The sequence below is a fragment of the Hemibagrus wyckioides genome, linkage group LG05, assembly GCF_019097595.1.
Source record: "Hemibagrus wyckioides isolate EC202008001 linkage group LG05, SWU_Hwy_1.0, whole genome shotgun sequence".
NCBI classification, from domain to species: domain Eukaryota; kingdom Metazoa; phylum Chordata; class Actinopteri; order Siluriformes; family Bagridae; genus Hemibagrus; species Hemibagrus wyckioides.
In genome coordinates, this window is record NC_080714.1 from 7,063,025 (window position 1) to 7,078,222 (window position 15,198).

At 39.7% G+C, this 15,198-nt stretch overlaps 1 protein-coding gene across 4 annotated transcripts in view; it reads right to left on the reverse strand.

Moving 5' to 3' along the window:
- The window catches only part of prickle3 (prickle homolog 3), a 35,110-nt gene extending 20,321 nt beyond the window's left edge, over positions 1–14,789 (reverse strand). The window contains exons 1-2 of one of the 4 annotated variants that reach the window (XM_058389447.1): positions 14,464–14,789; positions 4,899–4,975 (exon numbers count right to left, since the gene is read on the reverse strand). In XM_058389447.1, the coding sequence (XP_058245430.1) occupies positions 4,899–4,975; positions 14,464–14,505 (119 nt within the window). In that variant the 5' untranslated portion in view covers positions 14,506–14,789. Of the gene's footprint in view, positions 1–4,898; positions 4,979–14,463 lie in introns of those variants that run through there. The other 3 variants (XM_058389446.1, XM_058389450.1, XM_058389448.1) reach the window with 3 other exon arrangements.
- Between the last annotated feature and the right edge of the window lie 409 nt (positions 14,790–15,198).

Genomic DNA, 15,198 nt, shown 5'->3' on the forward strand with positions numbered 1-15,198 from the left:
AACTCAATAAAAACACTCTCGCAGGCTGGACCATCGTCTTTACGGCATATGCTGTAAGGCCGCTCTGTGTGTGTGGTCGTGACAAGACGGATTGGTCCTTTGGCACCTTAACCGGAGCAGCCAATTAGGCGTGTAAGCAGCAAGATAAGATTTGATATGGGGATCTTAATTGAGTCGCACCGTCTGGAAAGCCCCATCTGTCATTGTCTTTTCTTACTTTTCATGCTAACACAACAGCCCGAGTGACCAAGTATGTTTTTTTTTCTGGGATAGAAAGTTCCGGGAAAATAAGCTATGCTCCACTTAAATAGATAGTTGCCTCAGAGCTTTCAGAAACGCAGCTGGTTTGGATCAGGACTTTTTGGATTCTTCGTGGAGACTAGCGTTAATCCATGTAGACTAGTGAGGGGGATTTAAGTGAAGCAGACCTCTATTCCAGATACATTATAACCACAGCAGCAGAAGACCAAATTACCTCAACATAAACACTCCTCAACATTCAACATCCGTTCAGGTTAATACACATCTGCAACTAGTGGATTTCCTCTCGCCTACTGAGGGATGATTTGTCCCCTATAAAGCTCAGTTTTCATTTTCATGCTGGTGTTTTTTTGGGGTTTTTTTGTCCATTAGTTAAGTATTCCTTTACAAGCCCTTAAAGATAATCCTGACTCGTGCATTAATGAGTACATTAATGAGACAGATATGCAAGTGCAAACTGAGACGAATAGAGAGAGAGGAAAAAGAAGGGGAAAAGGAAAGGCAGGGAGAGAAAAAGAGACAGAGAATAGAAATATTATTTATATATATATATAAATATATATATATATATATATATATATATATATATATATATATATATATATATATATATATATAGAGAGAGAGAGAGAGAGAGAGAGAGAGAGAGAGAGAGAGAGAGAATGAGTAAAAGAGATAGATAGAGAGTAAAAGAGAGAGATAGAGAGAGACAGAGAGAGAGAGAGAAAAATGGAGAGAGAGAGAGACAGAGAGAAGTGAAGTGTGTCAAGAGTCGATGGCTCAATTGCTAAAGGCTTGGCAACAGAAGCAGACTTTGAAAGGCCTAATCTTATTAGTGTGACAGCCTGAGACTAGGACACAAAATGAGGGGCCAGACGGACACAAGGGGGGAAAAAAACGACAAGATGGAACAGGGGAACCTAAAAAATGAGAGTAATAAGAAATGTAAGAAACTGATACGCTTATAAAGTATGTAAATAAATAAATACATATATAAATAAGAAGTTTCTATTGAGCCTTTGAGTCTTTAATTTCGATGCTCCAGAGACATGTTTTGGACGTTTTGGGCTTTAACTTCTTTAAACAAATTGAAGATAATAATGACAGTAATGAGGGCTTGTGTGGCATTCTGGGTTTTTTCCCTCTGAGAAAAAATGTTTAGCAACTTTGATGCATCTAGTGCAGTCTATTAGGATTTAAATAACTTTTTATCCAGCATGCATTTAGCACAAAGTAATTAGAGTGCCACTGAATAACTCAAAAATGCCTAAATATTGAGACATTTCTACCGCTTTGGAAAACTAAAATGGAAAACAAAAATGTCCGTATGGAATCCGATTGTGTTGTGTGGAGTTTATGCGGTTTAATGATGCCGCCCTGCTGTGACTGAACATTTGTATGCTTTCATTATGGTGTCAGTTTAAAGAGAGATCACACACTGATTAAGTAGCGATTTGATTAGGACAGACACTGATGAATGACTTTGGAGAGAGGAATGAAGGGGGGGGGCTGCTCGGGGCTTGGAGGCTTTCAGCAACGCTAATTCAGTAAAATCACAAACACACAAGAACACACATCTCTCTTCACCCTCTGGAATTCCACATGTGTCCTGCAGTATTCTGTCTATTGTTCTTCACTGCTATATCCACGTTCACTTCTCCATCATGCCACCTTGCATATAAACTGCACACACACTGCACACTTTATAACAATATTTCTATTCACTTTATTTATATCAGCATAGACACTGTATTCACATGCAGATTTACCCATATTTTATCTATCTGTCTGTCTTTCTGTCTCTCTGTCCGTCCATCCATCCTTCCATCTATCCATCCATCAGTCTATTCATGCATCCATCCATCTATCCATGCATCCATCCTTCCATCCATCCATCCATGCATTCATCCTTCCATCCATCCATCCATCCATCCATCCGTCTATTCATGCATCCATCCTTCCATCCATCCATCCATGCATTCATCCTTCCATCCATCCATCCATCCATCCGTCTATTCATGCATCCATCCTTCCATCCATCCATCCATGCATTCATCCATCTATCCATCCATGCATCCATCGGTCTATTCATGCATCCATCTTTCCATCCATCCATGCATTCATCCATCTATCCATCCATCCATCTATTCATGCATCCATCCATCCATCGGTCTATTCATGCATCCATCCATCTATCCATGCATCTATCTTTCCATCCATCGGTCTATTCATGCATCCATCCATCTATCCATGCATCCATCTAACTATTCATGCATCCATCCTTCCATCCATCTATCCATTCATGCATCCATCCATCCGTCTATTCATGCATCCATCCTTCCATCCATCCATCCATGCATTCATCCATCTATCCATCCATGCATCCATCGGTCTATTCATGCATCCATCTTTCCATCCATCCATGCATTCATCCATCTATTCATGCATCCATCCATCCATCGGTCTATTCATGCATCCATCCATCTATCCATGCATCTATCTTTCCATCCATCGGTCTATTCATGCATCCATCCATCTATCCATGCATCCATCTAACTATTCATGCATCCATCCTTCCATCCATCTATCCATTCATGCATCCATCCATCCATCGGTCTATTCATGCATCCATCCATCTATCCATGCATCCATCCTTCCATCCATCCATCCATCCATCCATGCATTCATCCATCTATCCATCCATCTAACTATTCATGCATCCATCTTTCCATCCATCCATCCATCCATCCATCCATCCATCCATCCATCTATCCATCCATCCATCCAACTATTCATGCATCCATCCATCCCTCTATCCATCTTACCTTTCGACTTTATTGTACAGCAAATGTTTATTTCCTTAAATTCTATTTTTACTTTTAAGATCTATTGTAAATCATTTTAAAACGTTGACTTTATGGTTAAATGTGAAAATTTGTGTATATTAATTAAATATACTATAATGAAGAATAAAATAATGAATAAAATAATGAAGAATCAAAAACGCCACTGTCTTTGCCTTACTGAGGATCTGAAGTTTATGTTAATATCGTAAATACACACTTAAATCACGTAAATCACTTAATCAAATCAATAAATCAATCAACCAATCAATCGCCTTAACATTCAGAGGTCTCTATTAGGCCAACCATATGGTGCGTATCGTCCAACTTTTGTTTCCATTTGACAATTTACAGCACAAGTACCTCCTGCAATTAGTGCCTGGTTACTATTTCGCAAAAATACACACAGCGTCCACTTTAAAAGTGAACCTGAGCATTTCTGCACTTATTCATTCAGCCAATCACGTTGCAGCTGTATATACAATCCAGTTATATACAATTTGTTGCAACACTTAAAAGCATGCAGATGCAGGTCAAGACCTTCAGTTAATGTTCACATATGAATGAGGAAAAAAATTTGAGCTCGGTGACTGTAACCATGGCATGGATGTTACTACCAGATGGGCTGGATTGAGTATTTCAGAAACTGCTGATCTCCATGAATTTTCACACACACACCATTCTCTAGAGTTTAAACAGCCAGTGTATATAACTGTGTTTTCGGTGTATTTTTTCATATAGAAATTCAGAGATGTTATAAAGAAAACAAGCTTGGAAGGAAGTAGAGGAGATAGTCGGTGCCTCTGCTGAATGAATGTAGCTGAGATAAGCTGCAAGTAAGACAAGCGACTTTACACTTGCTATCATCAACATAGGCATCCTGTGGACTGATCAGGGTCCTCTTTTTTAATTTGTTTTATTTTTTTTTAAATAGATTACACTCGCATGCTCTTTTGGAATAAATAAGAAGGACAGGTAGAACTTGTAGAGCAGCTATTCTGCTCTATTATGATGATGTGTGCAGCATTAGCTCTATATATTCAAGGCTGACTAATGCACACAGATAAGGGAGTGATTAATGTGTGTAAGCGGTTTGCAATATTTACTTTTTGTTTTGTTTTACTACAAGACAGAAATTCTGAATCGTTACCATTCAAGAGAACCTTCTTACCATTTAAGAAACCCTTTTGTCACCATAAGAGGGAAGTGATGACGAAAAATAATAACTATTACTAAAGTGAGTTCTACTGAATTGATACTCTACTTTTCAAGAGATTTATATTGATTTAAATTGATCAGGTTGACTGAATAGTGTGGATGTGTGTGTGACTACTCTGGCAGTATGGCTTATTGACTCGCACCAATCAGATCGAGTAGGTTCACTGGGGGCATGATGGTGTGCGGTGGTGTTGTGGAGTGTCAGGGGGAAACTTCTCATCTGTTCTCTACCCATTTCAATGTTTATAGACTAGTTTTAACAAAACCAGATGCGCATCTGGCTATAAAAGGCTGTCGTTAAAAAACTAAAAGTCAGCACTCCCACTGCTAAAAGTTGCTCTCCCACAGCCTGCACGGCTTGTTCCCTTTCTCCAGAACAAATCCGACATCGAATACGCGGCTAAAACAAACACGCTGCTCCGTCCAGGCTAGCGAGTTTACGCTGAGCTTTCACCTATACATGTCCTTCAACAAGTCTCATGTATTATGAATTACAAGTACAACTCAGGGGGGAAAAAAAGAGGTTAATCATCATCGTTGTCGTTGTCGTCATTGTATACCCGAGGTGTCTCTTACCTCCAGCCGTGCATGCGCAAACCCGGACATTGTTCTCCACATCGCATGCAGGGCTGCCCTCGGTCAGGATCTTCCTCCTGCTGGAAAGAACGAGAGAAGAGCTATTACAAATAAATCACTGCAAGATTAAACACTTGTGCTGATGGATCCCCTCTGCCTCCTGATACAAGCGAGAATGTGCAGCACATGGGCTGAATTTACGCAAGAGAACAAGACTGCCTTTTTACACATGCCGGAAGAATCTGCGTCCATATTCTGACTCAACAATATGTAGATGCAGATTAAACATCAGGAGTGTCAAAAAAAAAATCTCTCTTAAATGTACTTAAGCTGCACCAGTTCTTCTGAATCCCAGATATTGTCCTGTTCACTTTATATGCTCACTACATAGCCTATGATATACAGTTCATGCAGGCAATGCATGTTCGTTTGGAGGCGAAAAAAAAATCAGCACAAATAGGAAAATCCATGAACACATACTGCGTACTAAGTGGACGCTGACCTTTTTACAGAGTCAAAAGGAAGGAAATGGCTGCAGAAGAGAGGCTACACACCCTTCCTTTCTCTTTTGTTTTCCACTCTGTCATCTTTTTTACCTTCGGACGCATTAAAACACCTCTCAGTTTTTGGGCCCCAAGTTTTAAAACTAGCCAAAGCAATAAATCAGCTTCATTAGGCTTTATTGGGCTATTACTTGACCTCTTTGAAAATGAATAAGGATTCTAAACAAACCAAAAAACACAGTATAGTAACCTTACAAAACTGGAACGCTGGATCTTTTTATTTTCCAGTGTATATTAAATGACAATCATTTATATTTATCCATTCATTTATTTTATGTAGCATTTATCCTACACAGGGTGGTGGGGAACATGGAGTCTATATCAGGGGATTTTACAAGGTGGGGGACACCCTGGACTCGTCACAGGACACAATCTCACACACACACAACGGATAAATTAGAGATGCCAATGAGCTCTAATGCATGTCTTTGCAGTGGGGGAGAAAACCAGAGTACCCCCAGACTCAGATGTTTGGAGGCAAAATGGGAATCAAACCCTGAACCCTGGAGATGTGAGGCAAAAGTAATAACCATTAAAGCTTTAATCATTTCTTAAGACTGCTGTTTTTCCAACAGGTTTAATCATCATCTGTTCTTGCAAGTCAACTTTCTCTACAGAGTCTGATGTATGTTTGGTCAATAAATGCAGACTTTCACAAAAGCCTGAAGAAACCATTTTCCTGTAGCTCGAGATCTGGTTTACTCGCTGTTTACTGCTTCAATCAAAACTCTCCAGCTACAGTACCCTCACACTGACCAAAACTAGCCAGATAAAGACTGGGAAAAGACAAAATGACGTTTTTTCAGACAGTTTTTACCTCAGTTTTGATGATTGATGCGAGTATTAACCTAAGCTCTTGAAAGACTGGAGAACTGCATTATGTTTACATTCAGCTGAGACAAACAAATGTACAATATGACAAAATTTACTTGTACAAAAATTGTTCCAACTTTTTCTGGGTCCATGGTGCAAAACTAGCCCTACAAAATGTGTCCTGATTAAAGCCGTCGTCTCAGGCCAAATCATCTTGATCCAAGGATCTAATGGTGTCAGAAGGTTGCTGGAAAGCGGTGTATAGAAGTGTGTATACATGAATAAACAGAATACAGCCCTGACGCATGGAGCCAGAAAAGTGAACCAAATAGCTTAGGCAAAGCAACCGAGTCTGGGATTGATTTAAAAATAAATAAATAAAGTGGACGTGTATTGCAGAAGCCTGTGATATGTTAATGATTTCTGCACTCCTAATCCAGCCGTATTTGTCAAATTGATGAAGGACGATCTTGAACTGCCAAGTTTGTTTTATCACGCTGTAAGAGATATTATAATCGCAATGTGTATCGTTATAATGACCAGCCCAACCAGCTCATTGTGCCCATATGGTACAGCTTTGCCATGTAACACCCAAAGGTTGTTGGCGTTGCTCCAATGACCTTTAATTAACGCGCAACAAACTGTTTTTTATAAGTTCAGAACTATGGAAACTGGAAAGAAGTCGTCAGGTAAGGAAATTTCAGGGCACATAAGTAAAAATGCGTGTTCCGACAAATAACAGTTGCGCGTATCGCTTTAACAATCTACAAATCTTAAATACAAGCCAAAGTAGAGCTATAAAAATGAAGAACTAGTTCTCCCACACGCAAGTAGTTCCAGATCCTTCACATGCCAGGACACAGGTGTTTGTGTCAAAGCATGCAGATCAAGCTTGTAAAGCTAAAACACAGTCTTCACCTCGCTCGCACATTCCACCACACACACACACACACACACACACACACACACACACACACACACACACACACACGGTGGCCAGGATGGGTAGAGTGCATGCAATTGTGAGGCTTAATCTTCGAGGACAACGACGCATGGTGCCTAAACAATCTAAACGCTGGTCTGCATTGAGACAGGAGTGGTAAGAAGCGTAGCTGAAGGCGAAGGCATCACTGGGCTTTGTGGACGTGTCCATTGTTCGGCTCGTACAGGGAATCCTTTCAGCGTGCCATTACAGTAGCTCACTGGAATTTATGTCACCTTCTTCAAGTTGGGACGCTTCCAAAGGCGTTCCAGAGACATAATACAGGTCTTAGGATGGGTTACATAAAACGTGTGTGTATATAATAAAAGGAAGATTTAGTCATATGGCTGATATTCTTATATACAATTTCTCAGTAACGCTGTAATATACAGCGGCCTCGTTTTGGCATATCAGAAACCAGCATGGGCAATAACACAGAAACAACTACTTTATTATTTTATTATTATGTGTAAGCCTTTAAACCGGAAGAAGGTAGAGGAGTTCAAATCCCAGCATTCCCAAGCAAGGCTCCGAACCCTCAACCTCAGTAGTACTACACCCTGCCTCTTCACTTTAAATCAGCCAAATGAGGTAAAAAGGGGGGAAATGTAATCTCAGGGACTTTGTATTTACATTACCGTCCAAAATACGTCAATAATTTATAATACTGAATATATGCAATGCCACTTTATGACTGAACACATTACTTTTAACTATATCTGGGTGTACAAATATAGCCTAGAAGAAACTATTAAGATTTTCATGCTAAAGACTGAGGCAGAAAATACAAACAAAAAAGCATCGAGTGAGTCAGTTCTGCGGACAGAAAGGTCTTGCTGATGAACGAGATCAGAATCAAGTGATTCATGGTAACGTAAAGAACCACTCTTCGCAGACGTGTTGTGCTGAAAAGCATCTCAGAACGCAGGACATGTCCAGCATCGAGGTGGACAACAGGAGATCGCACTGGGTTTTACTTCCGTCAGAGAAGAACAAGACTCTACAGCTACAGTACACTCAGGCTCACCAAAACTAGACAGATAAAGACGAAATGACGTTTTTTTTCAGACAGTTTTTACCTCAGTTTTAATGTTTGATGCAAATATTAACCAAAGCTCTTAAATGCAAAACGAGCCTCCTTATAAAAATTGTTGTTTCAGGACACAAAAAATAGAGCAGACTAAAGAAATGTCTTTCATAATCAAGGGAGTGTTACAATACTGGCATTTTCGGTGGTTCAATGTCTTTAATAATACCTGAACACCCATGGGTCGGTCCGGTGTGACATATACAGCACCACTTGGTGTACTAGATTTAATAGGGTAGATGCATATTTTTCCAGTTACAAAGTTTATTTTAAATAATTTCAGATAACTGCATGTGAGCAGGGTGTTCCTAATAAAGTGACCAATAATATTTCAATATACAGGCAGTTACTCTAATGAAGGCTAAAAAGAATATGCAAATAAATAAATACCCATTGTCACAAGGTGTACAGAAACATGTCTTCAGAAAAGCAGAATCATTTCTACAGAGTGAGAGAGAGAGAGAAACAAAAGCTCTCGAATGGACCAGCAGTCTCTCGAAGCCTGGAGTGAGATGTCTATGGAAACGCGTGTGCTAAAACAAACACAGCTAGTAGGATCAGTGAACTCTGCCACTTCACTGAACCAAGACCAGGGCACAAGCATTCACTTGTGAAAGACAGAGAGAGAGAGAGAGAGAGAGAGAGACAGCGAAAGAGTGCAAAAGTGAGAGAGAAATAGAGAGAGCAAGAGAGACAGAGAGAGAGTGAGAGAGCGCACAAGAGAGAGAGAGAGAGAGAGAGAGAGAGAGTGTAAGAGTGTGTGTGAGAGAGAGAGAGAGAGTGTGAGACAGAGCAAGAAAGAGAGAGACAGAGACCGAGAGAGAGAGAGAGCAAGAGAGAGAGAGAGCAAGAGAGAGAGAGAGCAAGAGAGAGAGAGAGCAAGAGAGAGAAAGAGAGAGAGCAAGAGAGAGAGAAAGTGTAAGCATGTGCGAGAGAGAGAGAGAGAGAGAGAGAGAGAGAGAGAGAGAGCCAGAGCAAGAAAGAGAGAGACAGAGAGAGAGAGCAAGAAAGAGAGAGAGAGAGAGACAGAGACAGAGACTGAGAGAGAGAGTGAGAGAGAGAGAGCGCAAGAAAGAGAGAGAGAGACAGAGAGTGATAGAGTGAGCAAGAGAGAGAGAGTGAGTGAGTGAGAGAGAGAGAGAGAGAGAGAGAGAGAGAGAGAGAAAGAGAGAGCAAGAGAGAGAGAGAGAGAGAGAGAGAGAGAGAGAGCAAGAGAGAGAGAGAAAGAGGTGGAGCAAAAGGAGGACTGTTTTCAGCGCCTTTCTTCTTACTAAAAGCTTAACTGCTTCAGCTTATTAAAAGAAGAATCAGTGTGAGAGAGACAGGGAGAGCCACATTTCTCTTCTTTTTTATTTCCCCTACACCTGCCCACATGATGAGCAATAAATTCATGTCAAAGTTAACAACAATTATAGCATTTAAATGTTGACATCAAACACGCAGTCACACATGAGCAAACCCGTCAGCCTGGCTGTGGAATGTGTGTTAAATAATTCACCATTCATTCTCTCTCTGCCTGCTGGACAAATGAAACCTCATCACTATGCTAAAAATCTTCATTCATCAGCTCTACAGCCAAGCATGAAGTGGCATTAAAAACAAACATTAAATCATGATGTTGAACAATATTATTAATTCTTATTCAATCCCACTTCCTACTTTTGGATGGATAAATAAATGTAAAAATAAATAAATAAATGTAAAGATAAATAAATAAATGTATAAATAAATAAATAAATAAATAAATAAATAAATAAATAAATGTTAAAAATAAATTAATAAATAAATGTTAAAAATAAATTAATAAATAAATGTTAAAAATAAATTAATAAATAAATTAATTTATTAAAAAATAAATAAAGTAAAATTGCATTTGTAACCTAGCTTTTTAAAAATAAAAAAAAATTTAAAAAAAACTTTGACCTTATTTTATATCTAATATTTTGTGTCAATCACATATCACTTTTTTTTCTGATTAATACTAATTAATGGTAATTAAAATGCTTCCATTTTAAATAGCTATCAGGCACAAAATATCACAACCAGACTGATAGATTAAAAGAAGGAGAATAGATCGGTCTGATCTCGAGCATGAGAGCCTTCTCTCTCTAGAATGATGGAAGGCATAATAAATAATAATAATAATAATAATAATAATAATAATATTCATCATCATCTTACTGATGAAATATGCAAAACATGATAAAACATGACAACAACAACAGCCTCATACGTGGGTCCATGACAGTGTGGGACGAGTTATGGGGCAAAATTAGAAGAAGAAGAGGATGAAGATGAAGCAGAAGCGGAAGACGACGACAACGACGAACAAGAAACGAGATTGTGTGCTTTGCATAACACGCACCATTAATAATAATAATAATAATAATAATAATAATAATAAATAATAGTGATAGTAGTAATACACTGGAAGTCATTAAATACAACACAAGCATTGAAAATAAAATATAAAATTTAAAAAGAAATTTGCCTTATTATATCATACTACAATTTAATCAAGGGGCTTGTTGTAATTTTATTTATTTTAAAACACATAGAAATGTTATAGTTTCCTGATGGTGGTTAAATTTCCTGTGTGCTTACTTAAAACAAATTCCCAAAATCCCAACATGTGTTTTTTCCAACTTGTTTTAAATCGCATACAGATATATACACAGATCATGCATAAAAACAGCAAGTATCAATAATTTGTCCATTACACTCACATGAAAAATTGACTATTATATATGAACGTAGGTTTTTTTGCCACCACATTAAAAACAACAACAACAAAAACATGGAAGATATGCATTATCTGGTCGGAATATAAATTCTGGTCAAAACTTATGATCATATTTCTAAAACAGTCTAACAATCATGCATACAGGACGACAAGCGAAGTGTGACATGTGACCTCGTATTGTCCACACCACTAACCCCAGTTCATGTGGACTGAGAAACGTTCTAAAATGGAAGTGTAATTGCAATGTATTACACGCTTTAGGGGGAAAAAAACCCTACAATTTGTTTCACATTCTTGACTCTGTACACAGGTTCTCTGAGGTTACGTATGATAATGTTGGCATGCCCGTTTCCTGTTCTTCTGGCTGAAATCCCACCTTAAGTAAGAGCGTCAATGGTATCTTTGCCCTCATTAAGTCATCCAGCTTTATTTAATTTAGTGCTGGAATCAGTTGAAAGCCACGGAGAGTAAAAGCTGTGCAAGCATAACTCGCACACACCTGGCCAAATCGTGAACTGATATGCCATGAAGAGAGCATTAAACATGCATGAACCAAGCCTAAATACCCACTAACTGCAAATAATACAGTATAAATCATCCGATTTGGAGGCGAAATGTAATGGATCTGTTAAACAGCTCCGGTGCACTTGGACTTGTCTTGGCAGGGTTTAAGTCTATACAGAAATACGTGGTCGAGTTGTGAAATAAAGCTTTCTGCCAGCCATAGTGTGAGAATATCCGCTTCCCACTGCTGCTATCAGCGTGCTGATACGAACGGTTACTTCTCGGAGGTTGGTGTTTACCTGAGATAAGCTGGAGTGAAAAAAAAGGTACGAAAGATAAACAGCGCTATGTTGTGAAGAATTTCGCCTGCACTGCGCTTTCGTGGTTTAAAGGAAAATAGCTCTTCCCTCCTCTCCATGCGAGACAGGATGCTCTCCCAAGGTTTTCTTTCCCATCCGCACCCTGGGGAAATATTTCCTCTCGGCAGCCACCTGACCGGGTCAAAATCTCAAAACATGACACTTGACGTGCAACAATAGAGCGGTGTGAAGCTCTGTGCAAAACAACACCACTGCTGAGGGCTATTACTTTTCAGCAAGTGATAAATATTAATACGATAACAGCACCTAGCTCGACTATGCGCCTGAGACTCAGTGGCTGTTTGCATACCAAGCATGTTACACATTTACTGGCTAGAAGTCACAAGGTCGCGGGCCTCTGGCACCGTGGCATGCTGGGAAAGCTGAAGTCAGCCATGTCTGGACATGATCAAAAAGACATCTTTATTTATGAGCTCTACAGATGTTATTTAAAAAAATAATAATAAAAAAAAGGCCAAATTTCAACATCCTGATGAAAGATAAGTGTCCGAGCGCCTTTAAAGTTTACTTAAACACCTAACGTCTTATTATTCGTGTGAGTGGACATGCAGCTCTGTTCCTTTTCCTGCGTGTGTAAGGAACTCTCACTGAATAGAAAGCACTTCCTCTAGGAAAGGAAAGTAGACAAAAACAATGCCACCGGCTCCAGAGTGTTTGTGACACGGAAAAGCACAAGATTACGACTTAAGAGGTGTTCTGACCTCAGTGCGAGTACAAACAAAAGAATTAAACTTCGGAATAAATCAGTACATCAATTTGAGTTTTAAAGAAATTTCCTACTTAATATCTACATAGAGCAGTGGTTCGCAAGGTGGGTTCCAGGTACCAGGGACATTTAGGAGTTCCAGCACCAAATCTATTGAAAGATCAGGAAGAGAATAAACCTATTGTTGACCAACTGAAATAAAACAACTCTGTACTAAGCGGGTCAGTGGAATTTATTTTACGGTTAAAGATGCCCCTGGCTGCAAAACTTTTAATAAGCCCTGTCTTGAGGGTGCATAAAGCAAGGAAATAACTAAAACACACTTCAGTACAGTACCGGAAACCTGAAACACACCAATTTTAGAAATGTACATGTCCTTAACCTAAGCGCTAATTCGCCTTCAGCTAATACAGACAACATGTGACCCGATTAATGAGCCACCTTCCCAAACTACATATTAAAGTATAACAACATACACAACTCTGAGTTTCAATTAAACTTACTGTACAGGTTTAGTTCTGAGCAATGAGTACTGACAATGTACTAACCATGGTGTCTAAATTCAGACCAGTTTATTTTTCCATTTATCTTCAATAAATGCTGTCACAGTCACTGGAAAACTGAGATGTCGATCCATCTCAGTACAAAGGATGTGCATTAAAAGGTACTTTCAATGGGCTTAGTGTAGCTTCTGAGCAGGTTCTAGGAGGCTTGATTAGTGTTTTTTCATACAAATGTTTTTGTTTGGACCTTTTTACCTTTTGCAGACTTATTATAAAGTGGTCTGTTTTTTCATACTGAAAACCTTTTTTCAATCCACTGTACCGTTTAAAGGTGCGGTAGGTAAAATTGGCCTTTTTTTTTTTTCTTCAAGATCAGGGCTGGTTTTGACCTACAGTAGGAATGATCTTCATCTTGATCGACCCCTTGTTCCCAGCCCCAAATTAATACTCATGTTCACAAATCTCTGACCACAGGATCTACACTGAGTAGCCCATTGAATAGATTATCTATCAAGATACAAACAAGAAGAAGAACTGAGGGCCTTTATTATCACCACACATACATTACAGCGCAGTGGAATTCTTTTCTTTGCAAATCGCAGCTGAGGAAGTTGGGGTCAGAGCGCAGGGCCAGCTATGATACAGCGTCCCTGGAGCAGAGAGGGTTAAGGGCCTTGCTCAATTGCCCAACAGTGGAGTTTGGTGGTGCTGGGGCTTGAACCCAGAGCCTCAACCACTTGAGCCCACAAGCGGACCAGACTTAAAGGCAGTTGGCTGTTTTCCGCCACTTAATACACTTCCGCATGTTATCATGTTTTGCATATTTCACCAGTAAGATTTACAAGTTGCTTATTGCACCTTTAATACAGTAGGATGCAATTTAAAAGGTAGTCTTCATTCTACTCAGGTAAATGTGACGTCACGGTTCCTTAGCCCCGCCCCCTGTATCATACAATGGTCTCGTATAGTTTTTTTTTTTGTTTGTTTTTTCCAGAGCCAACATGCTACTAAGGATTTTAAAGAGTAAAAAAAAATCACTAAATGTTTCGAGGTCAACAAAACAAATCCAACAACACAAGTCCAGAGGAGTTTGTTCTCCGGAAACTTTAGATGTCGCGTGCCTCGGGAAAAAAAAGTTCCCCAGGTAAACCGTAATGTCGCGAACAAAAGCAGACCGTTAAAATGAAGCTGAAACAGATTTATTTCCTGAAAACGTGTTAACGGGGTATTTAACGGGTTGTGATGTAAGAGTTAAAACAAACAAACAAACGTCGAATCACTTACCGATCGGTTCGAGCGGCGCTTTTTCGAGCCGCGCGTGAACATGTCGCGAGGTCCAAATTAGAGCGCGTGCGTCCGGACAAGCTTTCACCGAGCAAACTCAAGCGAGTCGCTCCACATGGAAATGCCTCATATGTGGCGGTTAATTCCCGTATCGACACACCGGACGCTGATGTTTATCTTTAGCCCCGGATTCCGGTACGTCACGTCATCAGGAGTTTTAAGGAGGGCAGCTCGCGGAGAGAAGTTGCCCCGAGGTGAACAGCGCGTGAATAAGTAAACGGGCTACACCTACAGGACCGGGCTGTTCTCTCAGCTGAGCCCAGTCAGGGAGGCCACAACCCCTGCGCGCGCGTGCACACACACACACACACACACACACACACACACACACACACACACACACCAGTGATTCAGCAGCCAAATGTCCCTGACAGAAAACAGACGGCTAGCAGCTCATAAAACATAAATGTGTGTCTACATGAAATGACACAAACACATATACCAGTTCTTCTTCTAGAGAGACATTCAGACTGCACTCAACTTGAAATAAAATGCAACTTTTGTAGAAATGGGAAATTTGACACACTGACTAAAAATCAATCAGGATGCTCGTTCCATATATAACTGTGAGTCTGTGAACACCAGATAACATCCAGGAGTGGTCAGTGTTACCTGGATACCTTGTTGTGTATATGTGTCTGCACGACTCTATGCCGGAGAATATAAATATGCCAA